This window comes from Solea solea, chromosome 19 (genome assembly GCF_958295425.1).
Source record: "Solea solea chromosome 19, fSolSol10.1, whole genome shotgun sequence".
In the NCBI taxonomy this organism is placed as follows: domain Eukaryota; kingdom Metazoa; phylum Chordata; class Actinopteri; order Pleuronectiformes; family Soleidae; genus Solea; species Solea solea.
This window is the reverse complement of record NC_081152.1, coordinates 2,512,630-2,536,922: the sequence shown is the minus strand read 5'-3', so window position 1 is coordinate 2,536,922 and position 24,293 is coordinate 2,512,630. Positions and strand designations below refer to the sequence as shown.

Genomic DNA, 24,293 nt, shown 5'->3' with positions numbered 1-24,293 from the left:
TTCATCTTGTTGCCAAAGAGTTTCTTAAGTTCTCTAAAGACGTCGCGAGCCACCAGCTTGTACTTGCCGATGCTTGGCATGCGGTCCACTGGATGTTTGAATTTTTCCACTGTGCAGAACACCAGACGTTCAACATGCTTGGCCGTCAACTCGGCAGGAACGTCACATAGTATGCCAGCCTTGCAGAAGACATGGTGGACTGTCATAATAAGGTACAGATAAAGCTCCGGCTTTTCTGTTAGCGCCGCCTTCACATCAATAGTCACAACCACTGATTCCTCCGTAGCAGTGGGGTTTTCTGTGTCACCCTGACCAGTGGGGTTCTCTGTTTTCCCATCCCCAGTTTTGCAAACACCTTTGTTCACAGTATCATTGTTAATGCTCGCCGCGTCATCGCCCCCCTCACCAGAGAGGTTCACCGTGTCTTTATCCCCCTCTTTAGTGGATTTCCCCTCATGATCTCCCTCGCCACTCGGTGTCCCAGAATTGTTGTCCCCCTCAGTGCCCTCCTCCTCCTCATCCTGACATAACACATATGATGTACCTTCCATGTTCTCCTCAATAGTACTGTTTTGATCCTCTTGGTCTGTGTCCATTTTCTTCTTCTATGGCGTTCTCCAAAGTTATCTTCTTTTTTGGTGTTTTGCATCAGCCGGACTTGTTGCATGACTTCCGCTGAATTGCCTTTCATGAAGATTGGATTTGCCTTTTATCTTTTTTACGTTAAAACATATGTGATGTCATTTTATGATCATTAAATGTGACATCATTAAATTATGGCATTATGACATAATTGAATGATTTCTTAGGAGGGTTCATTGGAATGATTTGAGTCAAAGGATCATCTGCCTCCATCTTGCCCTATCCTTGTGTGTCTTTTGCTACTGCACCTGTCCTCATGTCCTCCTTCACAACATCCGTGAACCTTTTCTGTGGTCTCCCCCCTTTCCTCCTGCCTGACAGATCTTTTGTCCAATATAATCTCTATCCCTGCACTGCATGTGTCCAAACCATCTCAACCTTGCCATCTATGTGTGTAGAGATGGCTGGACGCCTTTCTGCAGACTAGTTATCTCCTCATGAAATATTTCTCCTTGACAAAAGGAGACAATAGCGGCTTCTGCATTGTCAAACTCATCATCAGAAAGAGGTTGTTTTCCCACTAACACGTTTGAGGGAAAATTTCGTCTCTCAGGGGACGATGGTCTTTATGTGTCAGCGGCTGGATCCAAAACTTAACATGGGAAGATAAATATGCTAGTACATTGTTTAAGCTGAATGAAGCCTGTGCTAACTGCTGTTTTTATCATTAACTCTGGAGGACACGACTGTGTGATAAATCACTTGTTCACCATTCACGCAAATCAGAAAAGCCCTTTAATCAAAGGTTTAAATGGGTTTTTGATCAGTGGGAATGTGTTTACTTGGCATTCACTGCAGGGTCAGATGAATGACTGGTGTTGTTTTCTTCTTCCAAATGGTTTTGTTTCTGGAGCTTTCTTGACATCACAACTCACACATGGGTGGTTGGTGAGAAATGCTGAAAATAAAATATATGATTTATGAGGTAAAGGCACATTTTGACCTTTATTGTTTGGATTTTATGATTTTTTGATGAATTTTTCACTTTTCCAGTTTAGGCTGGGTTCTGTGTTCCTGGTATCCATCCCAGAGCCGTCAGGGGCTGTGAGGGAGTTACTGATCCACACTCTGCAGAGGGGAAATACACTGGAGCACCAGAACCAGAGCCTGGAGGACAAAAACTGGAGACTGAGACAAGAACAGCAGCGCATCACTGCAGAGTAAACACACAGAACACCACAAACTAGCAGCCACAGGGTGATGGGATAAGTCTAGCAATGTCTTTGTCCGTGTTTCCACCAAGTCGAACGATTCAGTATAGTACGTATGTTTTTGCATTTCTATTAGGAATAGTACCAAAATAACTGGAGTCAAATGGGACGGCTCCCCCCTGACAGTCAACTGAATGGGCGACAGAAATGTCTCTTCCTTTGCGATAGGTGTAAATAATCCCATGGAATTCGAGATAAATGCCTGCAGTCTATTCTCATACAAAGTGTGACGTCATGTTGAGACCAGCAGCCAGAAACCAAGCAGGAAAAAAAGGTCCCTTTTTTTGCCAGAATACAACAAAAACTGATTAAAGCCAGGAAAAACATGATCACTGAATAAGTCAGTCTTTGAGTCATTGGAATTAAAACATAACACACACATAGTACAACACACAAAGGTTGAAATCTTTGAGTTTCATTTCCCTGAAAATTCATCACAGGGTCCTGAGTTATTACCCAACTTGTGTGGTAATAACTCAGGATTTCGGAAGCTTTTTGGTGACTCGTAGGTCTCTCCACTGTGTAAACCCCAAACCAATATTAGCTCTGGTCTTCTGTGTCTCCTTGTTTGAAGACCTACTAGCCAAAAATAAGTTGGTAATAAATTCTGATTCTCCTTCAGCACTCCTTCACAGTGTTGTTACTTGCCTGTGTCTATTGTGCTGTGCTAAAGTGGAACTTGTAATTATGACACACAAACCATTGAGGTCCAGTGGGTAATATTTAGGAGGGTTTATTGGTAGCATGTTTGTGTAATCGCTTCAAAATAAAGAGTTCTCAAGTACTAAGTACTTTACAGATCTGCCTTCTTGCACGACCATGTTTCTAAAGCAGTATGAACAGACAAACCTGAGAAAAGAGTGTGAGTTTTACATTTTGAAGCAGAACTTTACTGTTGGGCATGGCCAAGGAGAACTGAGGCAACATCAAGACGGTGCATGCCCGTCTTGCCACCCCCAATTCTGAAGATCAGTCTATAAGATGACACATATAATCATCTGTTTATTGATTTTTTATTTTAGATAAAGGAAGACAAAAACTCTTCATCTGCTTGTTCATTGTTTATATTTTGGTTTACAACATTGAAACTAGCTCAATTTCTACAATAACATGTTCCCTAAACAATCAGGGAATGAGACTGCAGATTGTAACAGAGGACTTCTCTTTCCTAAGTGTGTCAGGGAACTGTGGTGGCCTTTACATTCTAGAAAGGAGGCCATTCCTTCTCTGCTTGCGTAGTAAGCTTCAGCATCAATCTGGTTTGTCTGTTCGGGCTGCTGTAGAAACGGCTTTTTTGTCTACATGCTCGCTTCATAGCAGGTATAAAGAAAATGTGTGACACACTTTTAGACTTGTTTTTGTGTTTCTTTATTTCTCAGACTGAAGCGATATGCCCATGGTAAGGAGGACTTAGAGGCTGAGCTCTATTCACAGTTTGTCCTCATCCTGAATGAGAAGAAAGCAAAGATCCGCAGTCTGCAGGAAACTGTCTCACACTTGCAGCCATCCAGGTTTGATGCTCGCTCTGTGTCGAAGTCATTCTCTTTTTCATGTTCTTTGGTTTCTGACAGCCTGAGCTCGAGTCACTGTGTTTTTAGGTTGTTTGTCTGCCGTGTTCTTATAAATATGATACCTTCAATCTTTTTCACACTGCGGTTCCAGACTCTGAAGCTGTTCTATCTGAACCTGGACCTCAAACTGATAAAACATTGATCGTTTCTGTGATTTGATGGCGAAAAGCAAAGGAAAATCAGATGATCAATCAGAAAAAAAAAAAACTACCAACTTTATATGGCGTGATCTGAACAGAAAAAAGTAGATGGAAGGTTTGTAATCTGGAGTTTTTAAAACTAAGTAATTGTAGCTAAAGTGAGATGTAAGACGAGTGGAGAACCAAACACCTTCACTGGCAGGTTCTAGAGAACAGGAGCAGAGAGAGAGTGTGGACTGTTAAGTGACGTCACCCCCTGAATTCACCCCTGTTCTAGTTGAAAAGTCAGAAAGGAAAAAAAAAATGGGGGCAAACATGTCATGAGCTAGCTGTTGTTAGCAACACCAGTGAATAACACTGTTCAAAATGTTTTTTTTCTGCACATGAGCAGCAAAGCTCCATGTCTTTGGTTAAAAATTCAACAGTGCTATACAGTATGTACGAGTGATTTAATGTGAAACAAATATGACATAAGTGCTGTGAAAGGTTAAAGTAGCAGTATGTGTAGGGTGACAGCCATCTTGGAATCCCATGTCGGGGTTGGTGCAGAGTTTCCACGTCGGGAATTCAGATTTCCGGCTACGTAAGGTGTGAGGTAGCTCAGTGGTTAAGACCTGTACTCTGTGTGCAAAAGACTTCATGGTTGCAAGTTCAACTCCACCCCTGGCAGGTTGTACTCAATTCCCTTGTAAGTCGCTTTGGATAAAAGCGTCTGCTAAATGACATGTAACGTAATATGGAACACACCAAGACATTCTACTTTTTGTGTCCTAACCCAAACCAGATGTTTGTATTCCTCTGTCCCTGCCATGTTTAAATGAGTATGCTGTAAGTGCAGTTTAAATCATGTCAATTCATACAAAGTTACATATAGTTAAATATAAGCTTAGCCAGTGTGCATATTCATACTCAAGCTCACATTTACATTACAGTAAAACAAGTGGAAAATGTGTTTGCACTAGAAACACAGCTCTCAGTCTCTAATGCTCACCTGACAGAGAAAGTAATGTGATGTGATACTATTGTATCACATCACATTACATATTTTATATATATTTTATTTTTATTTTTATTATTATTTTTTTTTTATTTAAAATAATAATAATAATAAAAAAATATATAATTTTTTTTTAAAAAGTACTAAAAATAATACAAAAATAAATAAAATAAAATTAAAATTAAAATTAAAAAATATTATTGTATTTCTAAACTCAAATTGTTGAGCCAAAACACTGATGTAGCATTTCTGGTGTCTGTTTTAGGAATTCTGATGGTCAAAAAAAAAGGGATCCAACAAAATCAGAGCAGAAAACAGGTGATGAAGAGGAGGACAATGAATATGAGGGGAGCACTGATGAAGAGCCAGAAGAAGTGAAGATGACCCCAGCTGCCGCTTCACAGTCCTGTGGTAAGACAGTTTGGCTTTATGGTTATATAAGGTGCTGATGCTGAGTCAGCATCTCATACGACTATTGCAGAGACGTAGGAGGATCTGCTGGTGATATGTACATTTGAGGGGTCAGCACTGTTGCCTCAAAGCAAGAAGGTTGTTGGTTCAAATCCTGGTCCAAGAGCTGTGTGTGTTCTGTTGTTGTGTGTCCAAAAACATGCATGCAACATTCAAACACTGTACCAAAGTACCAAAATAATATATTTGAAGTTCCTGATGGAAGCAAGAGTGGATAAACAACTCCTTTGTTCTGTGATGTAAAATTGCAGATTTTATATGGACTGTGGTGCAAGAGAGTGAGCCGTTTACAAAAGGAACACAAACTTGTCATCCCAGCCGGAAAAGGCTAGTGTTGTAGTCTAATGGTGTGATAAAGTGGCATCCCCACTGTGTTTTTAAAGAGAATTAGCCTCCGTGTCTCAGGATTTTCCAAGAGACGGTGATGTGTGCAGCAAAAACAGACACAAACATACTGGACTATTCCTTTAAAATGAATGAATGAATGAAAACCGATTGCCTCACAGTTATTTTTGCCGTCAAGATTCCGTAGGAAGGGGAGACTTTTCCAGAAACCATAGTTCCAGGACTTTGTTTTGGTAGTCATGACGTACTGTAGTCTCTGTGTAAATGTGTTCTCTAAATCAAAAATAATGACAGTTAGCGAGTCTCGAGTTCTCAGACTGGAATGTTAACGGATCAGCTGCAGAAAGCTCTTTATTTTGACATTTGAACAGGTTAGTCAGCATTAAATCACAGCATGTTCTGGGAAGGGAAACACCTGCCGTGATGTCACTATTTTATTTACCCCCCCAGGGAAACTCCTTCTCTGCATTTAACCCCTACTCTACTAGGTTTCAGTGCCAGGGGAGCAATGGGGGTTTGGGTAAATTGCTCAGGGATACCTGAGACCTGGTGGAGATTTGAACTGGCAACCCTCTGGTTACAAGTTCCCTTTCCACTTGGCCATGGACTGCCCCTAATTTGACTGGTCCAAGTATTCACTGGCAGGAAATGGATTTATTGAATGAGGTGTGTCAGGTGGCGATATGACTCCTTTCAGCTTGTTAATATCTGCCATTTTCCAGTCGACCTTTTACGTCACAGACAAACAAAAAACATTGTCTAATTGTAATTTTAGTGTTTTATGCTCTCTTTTTGAATTTTTCCTTGAATGGAAACAAATATTAATATTAATATTATTTTATTTTATTTTATTTTATTTTATTTTATTTTATTTTATTTTATTTTATTTTATTTTATTTTATTTTATTTTATTTTATTTTATTTTGTTTTATTGTATTTTATTTTATTTTATTTAAAAGGTCCTTGTTTTAGTTGAACTAATGCAATAATCGAGTTTGTTGTGACTGAGGCATGTACTTTTGTCACTGAGCTGAGCATTAGTGTAGCTTACTAGACAACGCGTCAAACTAATGCTGTACAGTTTCGATTTTAGCTGTCGTCATGGCAGCAGCGTATGTTTGCTCACTGTGTTTTTTTGTGCCTGGAAACTGAGAATGACATCACTGAGGAGTTACATAATGCAGAGCAGCGGCTCTGTGAGCTGACAGCTCAAAACACCTTTAAATACAAGCAGTGAGTGACGCTGGTGCTCCCATGTGACCTGGACAGGATTAATGTGCCGTCAGCTCAAGTTTGGATATATGAGAAATAAGATGGATTTTAGCAGAACATAACTTAACTGTCATAGAATTGAGAGGGTTTTTGTTGTTTTTCCTCCTCTCGGTTGATTTTTTCCACTTTCTCACACGTTAAATTGTCCACTCTGTGTTTGTCTGGACTTTTTGTGATGGACGTGCTCCTGTGTCCTGGGGCCTTCCCCTTTTTCTGATGAGGAAAATCTTGAAGAATTTGTGTTTTTTCTGTTGCTATTGGGGATGAACCGATACAACACTAAGGACTTTCAAATGTCAACTGGTTTTAAAAACATGGGAGTCCACAGGCACCATGACAGACGTAACAGATGTTTTAAAATATTTAATCTTGATAAAACACAGACTAGTCTAGACTCAAACAATCTCACTGTGGTGATTCCAGGGATTTGTGATGTCACAGAAACTTGTGATCAAATGCAACTAGTAGATAGTAGCTCTTGTGCATGATGTTTCCATTGTAATAAGCAAAAAGAAAAGAACAAAATTGTGTGGATGAAGTAAACATTCTGGATTGCCTTTACTCTATAAAATGATCTTATGACGTCAGTATTTCATCATTCATCAACATCATTCTGCCGTTGCTGTGTGAATAAGTGCCATTTCAGCCATTTCTCCACACTTAGTTCCTCTTGTACTCTTATCCTATGAGTCAACTGTTCCATCACATTATAGCTCACTCACATGTTAGTGGGTCGGGTTTGTAATGGCTTTTACAGGCTGCTATCATGATTTTGAATAGGTATCTGTCAGCTCTTGACACAATATCTCCTGCCATGTTACCAAAATACAAAACTACACAAGACTCCGTAACCCAGGATAGTGACCATAGCTGAGTGTACGTCATCCCAAAACTGTACAATACCAGGGCAAAGCCAAAAGAAGACATGATTTACATGTTCGTATTATTGTTCTCTCCGTGTACGCTGTAGACTGTTGTGTTCGCCATATGTGCAACCAATCATTCTCAGAAATATTCACACCTAACTCTGTTTCCCATTTCTGTTTCACATATAAGGTTGTATTTCCCTTACTCGCCATTAATTGCTGATTCAGTGCAGATATTACTCCTACTACTCTTTTCTTTTTTTTGGGCTGATAATCGAGCCCATAATTTGCCCTGCATCATGTGGCAAAGTGATGTATGATCACCCCTCTGAAGAGACGAGTGTAATTAAATAATGTCTGTCTCTAAATGAGTGTGCTACTGTGGGGGGAAAAAAAGCCCTGACTAAATAATGATTTTCCACAGTCTCCACTACTCCGAGCCCACTGGACGACCACCTGAAGGACATCACTGATGTGGCCCCCTGTCGCAAACGCCGCTTTCGTCACCTCGGGCCCTCTGACCCTGCGATTAAACGGCAAAACCCACAGACCTCCCAAGGGAAGAGGTATGGATGTGATTACCTTTAAAACCATGTAATGCCATTAACATGTGTCTCACTGAGTCAGCTTAAAAGACGTCTCCTGCTTTATGATGTCACTTAATATCTTTTGTGGAATGGTCTGCCGGCCTTGTAGCTGATAAACAGTTCTTGCATTTATACTTAAATGTGTTGGTGTAGCCAGAGGGTGACATCTGTAAACAACGATAGCACAAAGACACAAATGCACTCTACTGTTACAAGTTAAAACAGACTTCCCTCTTTTACAGTAGATCTAGAACTGCTTCACTTTCATACTTTCTTCATCAGTTCCTCCTTTTTTTTTCTCGTCTTCTCTCGCTCTGTCCCCTCCCTCTTCCTTCTTGTGAATGGGGAAATCAAACATCATAAAAATTCCATGCCATGGAACTCCTTTATGTCGGGCAATTACACCAAATCTGCAGTGGCTCTCTACGAATGTAACCTTTGCACTCAAACATTCACGTGGTTGGAGGTTGTTGTTTTGGTAGCTGGTCAAACAATTGTATACAAGCATCATTGGAAACACCTGTAGACCCTATAATTAAATATGCTACATTCAAATGGGCTTGTTTGTCATGTTCATGAGACAAGCGAAGAAGTTCAGAGCTCTACTTCAACACAGTTTAAAGTTTTTCATCGCAGTTATTCAGAGCTCTACTTCAACACAGTTTAAAGTTTTTTATTCAGAGCTCTACTTCAACACAGTTTAAAGTTTTTTATCGCAGTTACTCAGAGCTCTACTCCAACACAGTTTAAAGTTTTTTATCGCAGTTATTCAGAGCTCTACTTCAACACAGTTTAAAGTTTTTCATCGCAGTTATTCAGAGCTCTACTTCAACACAGTTTAAAGTTTTTCATCGCAGTTATTCAGAGCTCTACTTCAACACAGTTTAACGTTTTTCATCGCAGTTATTCAGAGCTCTACTTCAACACAGTTTAACGTTTTTCATCGCAGTTATTCAGAGCTCTACTTCAACACAGTTTAACGTTTTTCATCGCAGTTATTCAGAGCTCTACTTCAACACAGTTTAACGTTTTTCATCGCAGTTATTCAGAGCTCTACTTAAACACAGTTTAAAGTATTTCATCGTAGTTATTCAGAGCTCTACTTCAACACAGTTTAAAGTTTTTCATCGCAGTTATTCAGAGCTCTACTTCAACACAGTTTAAAGTTTTTTATCGCAGTTATTCAGAGCTCTACTTCAACACAGTTTAAAGTTTTTCATCGCAGTTATTCAGAGCTCTACTTCAACACAGTTTAAAGTTTTTCATCGCAGTTATTCAGAGCTCTACTTCAACACAGTTTAACGTTTTTCATCGCAGTTATTCAGAGCTCTACTTCAACACAGTTTAACGTTTTTCATCGCAGTTATTCAGAGCTCTACTTCAACACAGTTTAACGTTTTTCATCGCAGTTATTCAGAGCTCTACTTAAACACAGTTTAAAGTATTTCATCGTAGTTATTCAGAGCTCTACTTCAACACAGTTTAAAGTTTTTCATCGCAGTTATTCAGAGCTCTACTTCAACACAGTTTAAAGTTTTTTATCGCAGTTATTCAGAGCTCTACTTCAACACAGTTTAAAGTTTTTCATCGCAGTTATTCAGAGCTCTACTTCAACACAGTTTAAAGTTTTTCATCGCAGTTATTCAGAGCTCTACTTCAACACAGTTTAAAGTTTTTCATCGCAGTTATTCAGAGCTCTACTTCAACACAGTTTAAAGTTTTTCATCGCAGTTATTCAGAGCTCTACTTCAACACAGTTTAAAGTTTTTCATCGCAGTTGTTCAGAGCTCTACTTCAACACAGTTTAATGTTTGCCTGCTGATACTGAAGGTCAAAACTGTCTCTTAGTATTCATCTGGCTTACTCTAAACTTCTTCCCTGTCCTTGTCTGTCTTGTGAGTGGTGGTGGAGACATCTGTATTCTTTTCTGAACTTCATCGTCATTGTTCTTCTGTTTCGAACAGTTTCATACTTGTTTTCTGCAGAGATTTTTATGGCTTTTTTCGGAGACCCCAACGCTCGGCCAAGGTGCCCTCATTGGTCCATCTAATCCTGCGGTGAGAGTGGAGCAGGTTAGCTGAAAAGCTTCTTTATGCAGCTAGAATAAATAAAGCAGTGGTTGTTTTCTTAAAAGAGGAGAACTTGGTGCATGATCTGAAAGCGGAAGGTGTTCTATTATCTATCAGGGGTCTATTCACTGCGGTGTACCCGCTGTCAGTATTGGGTCACAGTGTCTTGAGACCTGCTGTTTGTTTCTGACGAGCAGCTGGGAAACGAGTTGCTGAGGTGTGGAATGCAGGGGAGTCTGTTTAAATGGGTGAACCTCGGTGAAACTGTTCAGTCTCTGCAGAGGCAGGTGTTCATGTTTCTGGATTCTTAGGCGGTGATGACGGACGAATTATGACGTTGAATTATGTGAGTCTACAGGGTTTGGATGATAACAACATATCTCACAGAGAAGCTGTTGATTATTAGGTTGGAGATTGAGGGTGTGATTTTCTGTGTGTTTTAATATTCCCTGACTTTTTTCAATCATTAAATGGATCGATCAAGCATAGAAATGGACTGTAGAAACTCTAGCACAGATTTTGAAAGTGGAACCTCATGAACCATCCGCTGTGCATCTCAGTACACTATAACCAGACTAGAAAGGTTATACTTTCTAAAAACCATAAGACTTGGTTAAGTGGTTCCATCAGCTGTCACTGAGAAACTAGAGCTGAAGAACACCATGAAGGAGACGGTGTCAGGGGCTCCCATCACATGCAGACATGTTTCCATTAAAGACACTGCACTTGTGGACTGGCCTTTTTTCTCCAGGATGTCAGAGAGAGTTCAAGGCTTCAGTGACATGTTGGTCATGTAGCAGCTTTAGATTTCAGACCACACAGTGATGCCTGTGCCACTGTGGACTCAAATGGCTGGAAACAGTAGGATTGTTGTTGCATCGTGTGGGATGGCTGGGTTATGACAAGCAGCTGTTTTTGCTCAGAGGTTCTACACCTCAGTGCTGGAAGCTCGGTGGCTCCTTAAAATAATGTGAGATCTGGCTGCAGGCTGAAGACCCACGTCTTTTCAGTACTTAAAGGTGGGAGATTTCAAAAGTGTCCAGAAAAAGGAGGCCTTCATGCTCTGTGTGAAAGTCAGGCATTTTTGTACTAAAAATCGTATAAACTATACGGAGGGAGGACATTTTGTCTGGTCCTCACGTCTTTAAAGGGCTTTTTTTGGGGTTAAGACCTGGTTTTAGGGCTAGGGTTAGAATTTGGTTTAGGTTAAGCTTAGGGTTTGGCATTTAGTTGTGATGGTTAAGGTTAGGGTAAGGGGCTAGGGAATGCATTATGGCATTATGGCTATTATTATTATGGCTAAGTGTCCTCACTAGGGGTGCAAAACTGAACCGTTAAAAAAACCAAAAACGGTTCAGATTGGAGGCGTAAACCGCAGTATAGTACATTAAATGTGTGTATTTATTCTCTATAAATAGATTATGCATGGATTGGACCGTGTGCACAATCGTGTTCATACGATACTTCTTTTTCCTACGTTCATGAACGCAGCACAACGGGGCAACAGTAGCTCAGTGGTAGAGCCCCACAACTCGAAGGTCATGGGTTTGATCCCCGGCTCAGCTAGTTGCTCCTGACGGCTATACATGCAGCGCGTGAATGAGGATGAAAGATGAGTGAAAAGTGTTGTATACAGTAAATACACTTTTTTATTTACACGTAATGCCACTTTTGGTTGAATTTCTTTTGCTCTTTATGTTGAGTCATCATGTCTGAATAGAACATTATTTATTATAATACAAAACTGTCAACATTTCAAATGTGTCTCTTGTAAAAACCAAAGCAAACCAAAAACTGTGACCAAAAAGCACGATACAAACTGAACTGTGAGCTTGTTGAACCGTTGCACCCCCAGTCCTCACTAAGAATGCTGAAGACTGTGTGTCTGTGTTTTCTGTGCAGTAATCACTGAGTTGATTTGCCCTTGTTTTTTTCTATTATTGAATCGTAAATAAACTCCCACAAATCATTCAACAACACATGTGTTTCAGGTCAAAATGAAGGGACAGCACAGATCAAAGGCAGATAGAACACCATCGTCCTGGCAACCCACGCACACATGATGCACACCCACTCATCAGCAGACATGTTAGAAACATCCTGATTATTGATTTATCACATGGAAATGTGTCGTGCATCGTGTGCTTCAACAGACAAAACAAATCACAACACAACACAGCCAGGAAAACAGCGCACAACTGTGCATGTGGACACTGACTATCCTGCCTTCCCAGCTCCTTTGATTAAAAGGAGGGATAAAACAGTCGCAGTCAGCTTGTTAAAGGCCAAGAGCGAAATTCTCTTGTATCACTTTGACGTATTAGGTGTTTACAGAATAACCGTGCCCTAACAGCTGGCAACTGTTTTGAATGATTCTGTTTGTGCTTTTGTTTGATTCATTATTTTGGCGTCGATGTTGCTGTTTATGCCAAACATCATGGACAACAGGGGGGGGGGAAGGGAATGTTGGCATGGACGCGAAAACGACAAAAAAAAACAACTACTATACCAAGAAACAGGGATTTGTGTCACTTGTGTCAAGTCATGGATGTTCTATTGTTCTGTTTTAATTTATCTTTAAGTCTGTCCTGACTGCTGAGTGAAGGTAGCTCATCGTAGTAGGTCATCGTTCACCTTGAAGGTTGTGGGTTTGATTCCTACGTGTCAATGCGTCCTTGAGCGAGACACTTATGCCCAAAGGTCAGAGGTCAGAGTGGATACGCCGCACGTCTATTTCTGGCGGAGGCTGAATTAGAGCTGCATACATTCAGCAGGATTCAGCACGACGAGTGATGCACAGAGATGAGCTGTGTGAGAGTTCATGTTCTTTTTAAACAATAAAAAAAAGTTCATCACAAAAAATAATTCATCAACAATACTTTAAAAAAAAAAAAAGTGACACAATGTTTTTTCCCTCTGTGGAAAAAACACTTAGTCATTGAAAGGCAGGGAGACGGTTTTCACTAACTTGTCTTCACACATGAAGCAGCATATACAGTATATGACTGTATATGTATATGAGCTGAGAGGAGGAGTGATGGATAGAGGTGTAGAAGCAGAGTTTGTTGTTTCAGTTGGACCTTATATATACATATATATGTACTGTGTATATATATATATATATATATATATATATATATATATATATATATATATATATATATATATATATATATATATATATATATATATATATATATATATATGAGAGAGGGGGATATAGAGAACAGGGTTAGATGGAGGAGGTTGATTCGCTGTGGCGACCCCTGAAGGGAGCAGCCGAAAGGAAAAGAAGAAGTATATACGTATATCTGTATCATTTAGGGTGTGTCCACTTTGTGGATCTTCACCTTATCATTAGTGATGTAGTGCTGTTCTTGCCAGCGGGCAGGAATTTCCCGTCACGGCTCATCACTCTAAAACGGAACAACACCAGAGACTGAGTTTCAGATAAAAAGGTTTATTTTAACAGTCGCTGGTATGCGAGTGGTCAGTGGATCCGAGGGATTGTCCAGGTGTGAGCTGAGAGCCGCCACAGAAAGGTTATTTATGTCAGGAATTTAAATCTTAAATGTTGCAAATACCTGGAGGGTGAACTGGCAGGAGAGTAATCCACAGGAAATTCATCTGCAGGAACAGGTTCAAATGCAGTTGGCAGATCAGGAGCATAGGAGAAGCTGTCACTTCCAGAAGTCAGGGAATTAACTAGGAGGCACAAGGTAAATACAAGTAGCATCTCCCAGTGTGCACATGGTTCTATCAGGGTACTCAGGCTTCCTCCCACAGTCCAGAACAGTTGTTTGTCTCTGTATGTTGGCCCTGGCGTGGGCTGGTGACCTGTCTAGGTTTGTACCTCACCTACCTCCCTATGTCAGCTGTGTTTGGCTCCTTCATGTGGAGGATAAATCAATAGAAAAATGAGTGATTCTTCCAAAATGTAACTTCTGTTCAAGGTTCACTACCTTTCACCCCAAAGTGAGACAAAGCTGTGTGTTACCGTGTGCGTTGTTTTCACTGGCTGCTTCTTAGAATGTCACAAGTCAGTTAGAAAGTGTGTCTTTTCATTGTGGGTTAACCAAAAGTGATGAATAACATTATCCTCTGGTCTGGACACAGTGCAGCAGAGGGACTCTTCTAAGTGGGTTCTTGGACATGAAACGAGCAGCCAAAGTCAGTCACTGTTCTCAGAGACCCAGCTCTCTCCTCTGTTGTGTCTGCTGTTGAGTATGCTGAGTCACACGGCTCTGCAGCCCCGCAGCCTCACACCCAGAGACCACACGACACTACTGCTCTTGTTCCCGTGTCTCCTGTTTGCCAGCTTTTCCTTCTGCGTGTGGTTATTTAAGGATTCTTCCAAAGACAAGTCTCAATCTCACACTGTCTCTACAGCTGTCCAGCAAAGGGTGAATATACCGTGTCCAAACATCGTTAAGCATGAGTCCAGCTGTGAAGTGGTGCCATCAGTCCCCAGCTACTGTCCATGTTTTACCAGCTCAGGCTGCTACAACAAGAAGCAGCAGTACGTCTATGAGCAACTGTGACCCCCCCCCCCCAGTCCCTGGCTGGCAAACACTGACTGTAAAAACAGAGGCCTTTGTCTGAGGTGGCAAACGTGGGGGGCTAAAGCTGCTGGCAGCTCATCACCCAGCTATTGTTTTTGCCAGAACAGAAAATGAAAGAGTGTGCAGAAAGTAAAATGAAGGCAAATATGAACACATGACTAATGTGTTGAATAATTACAGGGATTACTCAACATTTGGTTTAATAAAGGTTGAATTACATAGAATAAACTTCATTCTTCATACTTTCAGCTTTTTGTTTCAATAAGGGATAGTGTTATTCTTTAAATGTGGTTGGTACAACTGCAAAGTCTCGTGCTGCTCAAGTCGTCCTTTAACAAAACAACATAATCTTGGTTTAACACATCACTGGGAAACAAGACACATTTTGAGTTTATTGTTACACTGTTGCTCGTGTTGTGTTGTGTTGTGTTGACGCGTTCGTCCGCTTTTTAACTCGAGGAGCCAGACGAGCGTTGCATGGGAACAGTCTTCCTCCTTCATGGGAAATACTTCTGTAAGCGATCAAACGTTGCTCCGAGCCATCGCAGATAATAACTGCAAGACACAGGACTGGTACACTTTTAACTGTGTGTTTGCATTTCTGCCCAGTTTTTAACCTCAAACGTACACTTCCACTGAGCTGTGAAATCTACAGATACTGTACATAGATGGACGTACGTACATTTATACAAAAATAAAGGTAAAATATACATGTAAACAGAAAAGGACTATGTAACATGACTTTTACAGCAGCCACAGCTGTCTAAGACACTCAAGGATACAGTTAGTATATTACAGGTACATCTACTACTGTAGAGCTGAAACGATTAATCGATTATTAATTGATTACTAAATTAATCGACAACTATCGGTTTGAAGCTTTTTTCATGACTAAAACAATATTTCCGATTGTTTAAGCTTCTTAAATGTGAATATTTTATGCTCTGCATAACAAAGGAATCATTAAAAGTCAATTATTTTGGTTTGTGGACAAAACAAGACATTTGAGAACATCATCATTTCCAGGTTGGACAAACACCGATCAACATTTTTTAAGGTTTTCTGATATTATAACGATTAATCGAGAAAATAACCAACTGATTAATCGATTATGGAAATAATCGCTAGTTGCAGCTCTAATTGAATGTTTAAATTCTGTTTTATTCATGTCTGTTTTTTGTTATTTACAGATTCATTTTGCGTCATACAAACACTTTTACTTTGAAATGGTGTGCCATGTCACTCTGAATATTTGTAATTGCAACATCATGATGGATTATCAAGATGTCATTTTAATTTCTAATCACTAAACTGTTAAATTTTCCCAAATTGTTGGACTTTTTTCACCTCCTGACCAGACTCTGTTCACTGGCCCTCAGGTCATTTTGAGTTTGAGGCCCCGGCTTTAAAGTATTGAACTGAAATGGATGGTTACAGGATGGTTACTGTTAGCATGGAACATTTTCACTGTTCACGATCACACCAGCAGATCGACTGGGTCAGACGTGTTATAAACTCGATATTGAAGCGGGTGATCGGTGAGTTATTAACGTGGATTTGTGGTTGACATTTAGCTCTAAACGACGACACTTGTCCCGCGTTGTCACTGCAGGACGGTGACGTTAATAGTCGGCACAAGACGCAGACTATTAAGACTATCACTTCAGTCCTGGAGTGGTTAATGAGTCTGTTTCTTCTGTTCTCCTTCACTGCACTATTTGAGCTGAAAGAATGAAGACAGGTCTCCTTCTCTCTCCATATGTTTTATTGAACTAGTGCAGTGCCCGTGTTTTGTGTGTGTTTTTAGTAATTGTTGTTTTGGTGTGTTTGAGTGCTCATGTTTACTATTACACAGCAAGCGTTCAGTGACATTGTTATTTGTGTATGGTAGGAAGCAAATACTGATACTGATATAATACAATAAATATGGATAATTGAACTACATGGTTGCATCACAGTTGTCACTGGGATGCAGAGCTAGAGTTCAGTAACATCAGGTGACATCTGAACCTGCTGGGTCGAGTGCGGAGAGACCTGTAGCGCCTCCCGGAGGGGAGTGGGGTGAACAGTCTGTGGTTGGGGGGCCACTGCGTTTGTCGCCTGCCTCAGCTTCACGGCGCCTTATCTCACTCACAGTGCTGTGTGAGTGAGAGGGGGAGTGGCTACAGTCGAGTGGCGAGAGACACTGACCAATATCTTTTGCATTACTTATCCAAACAACATCAAACTGGCACTGCACTTAGTCGTGCCCGAAGCAAGACACCTGTCAAGATATATGCGAGTAACACACAGACAGACAGACAGACAGACACACAGACAGACAGACATTCCTGGAATTTATAGATATTAGAAAAACTTGGCCGTGGCCTAGTTATAAATTGGTGAAATGACTGGACTTCTGCACACTGATACATACAGTACGTACAGAAATAACAGACCACTTAACAATAATTACAAAAAAGTACCAAACTGTGTCATAAAACATGTTTGTTAGCATGTGAAGTTAATTACTGGAGTACTGTGTTGCCTATTTTTCAGTGGTGTTAATTACGTATTTGTTCTGAATAAACTGAAAACATCATGACTAATCGAAAAAGATAATCAACTGATTCGATGTCTACTTATATAATTATTAGTTGCAGCTTTATTCTGAGCATCGTCAAAATCATACAAATGTCCAGGTGTGAAAGCAGCTACGTAAACATACTTAAGAAGTCTGAACACAGTCTCAACACAAATGTAAGCCTTGAATATTGCATTATTTATGTTCATTTAACATCAGTAGTAAATATATAATCTAATCAGACATGATCATGGAAATTCTATTGATGAACTTCCCAAAGCATGGATTTTTTTTCTTTGTTTATACAAACACAAAGAAGAAGAATCCCTCTGCACAGCTTGGTCCAAACTGCAGCAGTGTTTTAACGTCATAAGCCACAAACCCACAAACTCACAAAGCAATTCAGTTTGGGGGGGTTCCTGTCCTGTATAGCAAGAATCCACAAATGTAACCTCACCTCTCCAGGTTACAGCGGCTCTCATCACGTGCCCCTCATGTGTGGAAGTCTCCAGTGGTCCTCTGTGGCACCATAGAGCTGCGTTCCCTCTGCACTGAACATGTCTCTTGTTTCCCGTTAACTGATTCCAGCAGTGCTGCGCTCTCTGTCATGCAGTTGGTAATGATTTAAACAAGCTCAGGGCCTCTCCTGTTCTTCCTGTCATCATGACAGTGAGGCTTGTTTGGAACTAGACACGATGTGTTCTTGTATCAGAAGACATTAACTTACCATAATTCTGCAGAAAGCAGCTGCATTGAAAGCGGCCAGTGCTTATTTGTGGGTGGTCCTCGTGTCACTCACACAAGCATTGAGGTGAAAGGTGAGAGGATTAGTGTTTGAATGTTTACAGTGCACATATTTCTGTGGCGGCACCTTTAAATGAAAAATAAAGTGAAAGTGAAACATAGATGCTTGTTGAGTTTCAAATCCCCGTTATTAAAACAAATGCACTTATTTGTGCAACAGATGATTCCAGGCAATCTCTCCATCTCTGAAATTCTCTGATGATACTGACACTGCCGTGATGCGTTTGCTGTCAAACTCTCTGTCGGTGCTTTATTTGCAGAATAAACCAGTTGTTGCCAGTGCTGGATTAACAGTCTTTATCCACCAATGGGACCTGTGTTTGTTCTCCTTTGAACAGAAGAAGGAGTAAGGACGGTCGGTCGGTCGGTCGGTCGGTCCGCTTATCCCACCTCACTCAATCAGAAACTAAATAAATAAATGAGAATAAAAATAATAATAATAATTAATTATATGTACATACATATATGTATATATATATATATATATACATATATATTTATATGTAGTGCCTCAAACTTATGTTGATGTATTCTCTCATTAACATCAGCTGTGTCTTCTCTTTTTTATTTCTGTATATAAAACACAGACAGACTGACATATTGCCTTGTGTGTGTGTGTGTGTGTGTGTGTGTGTGTGTGTGTGTGTGTGTGTTGCACAGGAGCGTCTCCCCTGCAGGACCCAGTAAGCCTCAGACCCCCCAGTGCTCTGCAGCAAGTGCAGCAGCTGAGGACCTGTTTGAAGACTTTTGACCCTTCACCTCTGGAGGACACTGTACAGATTAGAATAATTACACCACTGATGTATATTTAGTAAAAACATTTTTTTAAAAACACTAATGCAACTGCAGTGAGTGTGTGTGTATCATTTTTTTACGACAATAAAAATAAATCTTGTTTCATTGAAAACTAAGTGTGTCCAGTGTGTTGGAGTTGGTGAGATGGTCCATGACCATCATCATCATCATCATCATCATCACACTCTGCCATGTCCTCCTCCTCCTCCTCCTCCTCCTCCTCCTCCTTCTTCTTCGTTGGTTTCTGCATGAGTTTATGTGAGAGGAGCGGCTCCTCTTTGTTTGCACAGACAATGTTTGCTTCAAAATGGGAATCACACTCAAACATAAAGCATGACCTTCACCTAAAGAACATGTCAAAATTCATTCATTCATTTTTATTTTACAGCTATAATATAATACAATTGTACTATAATACATACCTATTAGTAATATATATATATATATATATATATATGTATATTAAGTATATAGTAATATATGATAATAAACCCTCCTAAACACACTGGACCTTCACATTCATTTTGAGACACATGGATATTTTTTTTTACAAATCATGAAGTATCTTGAGAAATATAAGTGCAATTTCAACAATATCATGTCTAAATTGACCATTTACACGTCACACTGGATCTATGACGGCACAAACATTTAGTCACAGGTATCTACAAGTGAAAAAATATTGTATTTGACATTACGTTTAGATTGTAATCATAATGTGAAATTTTAACAAATTCATCCCATGGGCCGGATTGGACCCTCTGGCAGGCCGGTTCTGGACCCCGGGCCATACATTTGACACCCCTGGTTTATATGAAAGCAGAATGGCCCAGTCAAAGGCCAGACCTGAATCCCTGTCTCCATCATGTTGGTGTACAAACAGTTCAGTCTCTAGATGTGCAAACACAAACCCACAAAGACTTCAACATGATGCTTTCTTTTGTTTGCCTCAATAAAATATTACATTTGTTGTTGAATCATGACAAATTGTGGAAAAGTTCCCTCCCAGGGGGCGGGGACTCGTACAGGCACTGTCAGTAACATTTGGAAAATGTTGTCTAACTCAATTGTTAGCTACAGGGCCCCCCGGGTCTATTTTGCCTGGGGCCCCCCACTGACGTCCCTCAAAATGCCTCTGCTCATGTGAGTCCTCCAAATGAGGAAAATACACACGCACACGCACACACACACACGCACACACACAATGGGCTTCCCCCACTCTCACTTCTTCCAATTGCACCTCTCTCTCTTTTCACTCCGTTACTCTCAGCCTGTAAGCCCCGCCCCTGCTCGGGTGGGAGGTGATACAGATGTGCGGAGCCTCCGCTCCGCATTACATGTGCGTCAGCGCTGGTGTGAAGTGCTTTTGGTTTTGAACTTGTGAGCTGGTGCTGAGAGGCGCACACACCGCAGCTGCTGCAGACCTGCGGGATAAACCAGACCCGGGTCACACTTGGAGGGTCAGACTTGTCTTGTAGGACTTCTAAGGTAAGATATTGAGTTTGATTTCACCATCACTTTCCTGAGACTCCAGCGGGGAATGAGCTGTCATGTGTGGCCAGCTGTTCTGGGATGATGGTGCGCGTGACCACTCTGTTATCTTCATCCTCTCTTCATCCTCTCTGGTGCCACACACTGTGTGAAACAAGTCTGCTTTCACTGTGTTGTTTGTTTATTTATTTTTGTGTATTTCACCAGTGTTTATTACATGCAGAGGCGTTTCAAGAAACTTTGGGGGCCCCATTCAAAACAAGGGGGGACCCTACAGAGGGAAAATAATAATGAGTGAAAAATAAGATTTTATTTATGTTGCACTTTTAACTTAACTCTACGCACATCTGAAGTGGCTGTGGATCAGTGGGTGCAGTGCACTGTTCTCTAACTGAAAGGTCACAGTTTGATCCCCATGTTGTCACTGTCGGCAGCTCAACTTGAAGGTTGTGGGTTTGATTCCCGCCTCCGTTAGTCTACATGCCGACGTGTCCTCGGGCAAGACACTTAAGATGAAGTAAGGTGAATGAAAGTGTGAGCGGATGGTAAAACTGTGGTGCAGAAGCAGCTTTGAGTGGTTTGACTATCTGTCTATGTCCACTATGAGCCAATTGTGCCGATGTGGCTACGACACTTCGAGTGATGTTTCTGAGAGGAACCAGGAGAATTATGATGTTCCAGGACTACACGACGCTTGGGAGTCACTGAGAGGGAGAGACTGGAAAAATCCGTACATGTGATGCATCTGGGTGTCAGTTTGGGGAGACCAACTCCCCCAGGTACAAGAGGAGACATCAGACATTTTAAATGTTCTCTTTGCCCATCAGAAAAATACGACTGTGTAGTTTTGCTGTGAAAATAGAGGATGCACGCTAAATCCTCAACACCACAGCAGGTTCTGCTCTAGTTAGTAAAGTAACTAACACATTTACTGCCGAACTGTAGATCAGTTAAAAAGTTAACAACAATCCTAAAAACGTGGGTTAATCTCCAACAACTACCAGGGAAATGTCTAAAATCTTAATCCGGGACCATAGTCTCTGTCCTTGTCTGAAGATTCACCGTCTGAACGACGATGTGCCGCCACGACAAAATCAGCTCACAGCACAAAGACAGAGTGCACGTTAAACATCAGTCCACTTCACTTCATTCCTGAACTCGCATATCTTTCAACACGTGCATGTGTTTATTACAGCTGGACCACATGTCACAATATTACAGCCAACATCGACATCAACAGGATTTGTATTTATTAAAATCCATGGTACATATTTTACAGCAGTTTAAAACTTGGCTATGAAACTGAAAATTAAAAACGTTTATTTCACGGTCCACCTGCAGTGTTGTCATCGCCCAATAGGGGGCCACGGCCCACACTTGGTTTATGGCGGTATATACAGTGATTATGCACAGTATCATACCATCTTATCCCCATTGAAAACAACATGATGTCATGTGTGTGTTTATTTGACTGATTCCTCCTCATCTGTGTCCTGCAGCTTGTGCTGAGATGATTCCTCACGTCCTCACGCGTCTGCTGTGTCTCGTGTGTCTGTGCTCAGCTCGTCCTCAACCAGGTGAGTCATCTGCTGCAGGAAGCTGGAAAAATTCAACCTCAATTCAAAGTCCGTCCACCGACTTTGTCCAGAGCCTGCATCATAACACAGGTGCCGGATCGCTGCCCCGACACTGACTAATTCTCCAGCACGGCACACACAGTTCATGCTGTATGTTTTTCCACTCATCAGCCTCATGCTAAACCCAGTTTCCTGCATCTTTTGTGGAAGCCTGAGTCACATCGCTGCAAACTTTGCTGTCAACACTGAGAATCCTGAGCCAGTTTCATCATGTTGGACATAAAAGTCGTCCATTTTCTCCGGGTTCTCCGGTTTCCTCCCGCTGTCCAAAGACATGCAGATTTGGGGATTAGGTAAATTGGACACTCTGAAACGTGAGAGTGTCTCTGTCTCTCTCTTGTCTGTGTGTCCCTGTGATGGACTGGTGACCTGTCCAGGGTGTGACTCCGCCTTTCACCCTATGTCAGCTGAGATCGGCACGGCGCCCCCTGTGACGCTCATGTGGAGAAAGATGATGTAAAAGAGGATATCAATATAGAAGCTCACTGAGGATGCAGCCAATCTGCACTTTGCACACAGGGGTGTTTCAAGAGACTTTAGGGGCCCCAGGCAAAAGGGTCATCGAGGCTTTAGGAGATTTCCAACAATCCTGTCATTACAGCTTCCTGTGCATAACCAAAATTCTAAAATTCTAGGGGTTTCTCATATACTCGGCATTGCTGTAATTTTCCATAATGAGCTATTCTCTGGGGTCCCCTCGAGGCTCAGGGCCCCAGGCCCTTGCTGGGAGCCCTCTGCTGAAATGCCCCTGCTTCTACGATTTACTGATGGATAGAAAATTGAGGAATAACTGAAGTTATGTAATGTTTCAAACGTGTATTTTCACATCTGCAAATGTACAATAAGATTATAAATATATTTACAGTTATTTACACGACCTCACCTGTTGCTTCATCTCATCACTGGACAGAAAAGTTAGTGACGCTTTGTAAACCAGAGAAAATACAAACATTAAAAAAGCTTATGTTGTGACTTCTGTGTTTGAAAAATCGCTTCTTTAGATTTATCTCAATGACAAAAGTGACCACATGAGGCAGCAGTGGACCAAATATTTCAAGATAGCACATACTTAAGCAGGTGCAGAGTTTATTATGTATTAATGAACATGAAAGTGGCTTTTATTTTGAAGTTCCCCTAATTGTAATTGTGGACGTACTTTTATTTTGAAGGCAAACTGAGGCGAAAAGGAGAGTGGAAGGATATTGTATCAGTATTTATTTATACGTCCACATTTCAAAATTTGACCAAGATGGCTTTTTCTGTGACACAGCTGTAGAAGATGAGTGAGTGAGCCAGTGAGTGAGTGAGCGAGTGAGTGAGCGAGCGAGTGAGCGAGTGAGTGAGTGATATTCTGATATGGATTTTAGAAATCAGGGCAGCTGATGTTGTTTTGGTCCATACATGATTAATTAGTCTATGACTGCTTCATAATACCCAACATATTACTTTAATATTCACATTTAGAACAACTAATTATTAACTAATCTTGATATACAGTATAAGTGAATTCAATTATACTGTATATCAAATATATTCTTTGTTGTCTGTCATCGTGAGACAGTGAATTTACTGCAATAATAATAATAATGATGACATGTTTTGTTACATGAAGAGAAACACACAGATGTGTCCTGTTTTCTAGCACCACTGCACTCGGTGAAGATGAAGGAGAACTCTCCTGCAGTCGGTTCTCTGGCCGGCCGGGTGGTGCTGCCGTGTCACTTCTCCATAATGGACGCTTCTCCTACACACAGTCCATCAGTCACGACACACAGCCCTGCAGCAGCCACACCTCTCCTCGGTCCTGAGCACCAGCTGAGGATCAAGTGGACCAAGCTGGAGGGAGAGGGAGAGGGGGAGAAGGTGGTGCTGGTGGCCCAGGCAGGAGTGGTCAAGGTGGGTACGGACTACAGGAGCAGGGTGTCCGTGCCCAGCCACCCACTGTCTGTGGGGGACGCTTCTCTGATGATAGTGAGCGTCAGGGCCAGTGATGCAGGACTGTACCGCTGTGAGGTGATGCACGGGATGGAGGACACTCAGGACACGGTTCCCCTCAATGTCACGGGTCAGTCCCACACACACACACACACACACACACTGCATTGATACATTTGTACAGCCTAACCAAAACCTGATCCCTAACTGTAAACGTCCAGTTTATAGTTTATAGTTTAGGTTTATTGTCAGAAAGTGAATATGCTGCCCATAAGTATGTTTGTATAATATGTTTATGATCATTCAGGTTTGTTTTTTAGACCAAAAAAAAAACA

The 24,293-nt window shown here is 41.1% G+C and overlaps 2 protein-coding genes across 2 annotated transcripts in view; both read left to right on the top strand.

The window, feature by feature from the left end:
* xrcc4 (X-ray repair complementing defective repair in Chinese hamster cells 4) overlaps nucleotides 1-18,995 on the top strand; it is a 29,846-nt gene extending 10,851 nt beyond the window's left edge. Inside the window, exons 4-8 of the mRNA XM_058618130.1 lie at nucleotides 1,636-1,802; nucleotides 3,233-3,364; nucleotides 4,827-4,972; nucleotides 7,940-8,081; nucleotides 18,761-18,995. Of these exons, the coding sequence (XP_058474113.1) occupies nucleotides 1,636-1,802; nucleotides 3,233-3,364; nucleotides 4,827-4,972; nucleotides 7,940-8,081; nucleotides 18,761-18,851 (678 nt within the window). The 3' untranslated portion in view covers nucleotides 18,852-18,995. The remainder of the gene's footprint in view (nucleotides 1-1,635; nucleotides 1,803-3,232; nucleotides 3,365-4,826; nucleotides 4,973-7,939; nucleotides 8,082-18,760) is intronic.
* Nucleotides 18,996-20,221: 1,226 nt separating this feature from the next.
* vcanb (versican b) overlaps nucleotides 20,222-24,293 on the top strand; it is a 35,192-nt gene continuing 31,120 nt past the window's right edge. Inside the window, exons 1-3 of the mRNA XM_058617585.1 lie at nucleotides 20,222-20,383; nucleotides 21,886-21,963; nucleotides 23,666-24,088. Coding sequence (XP_058473568.1) covers nucleotides 21,897-21,963; nucleotides 23,666-24,088 — 490 coding nt within the window. The 5' untranslated portion in view covers nucleotides 20,222-20,383; nucleotides 21,886-21,896. The remainder of the gene's footprint in view (nucleotides 20,384-21,885; nucleotides 21,964-23,665; nucleotides 24,089-24,293) is intronic.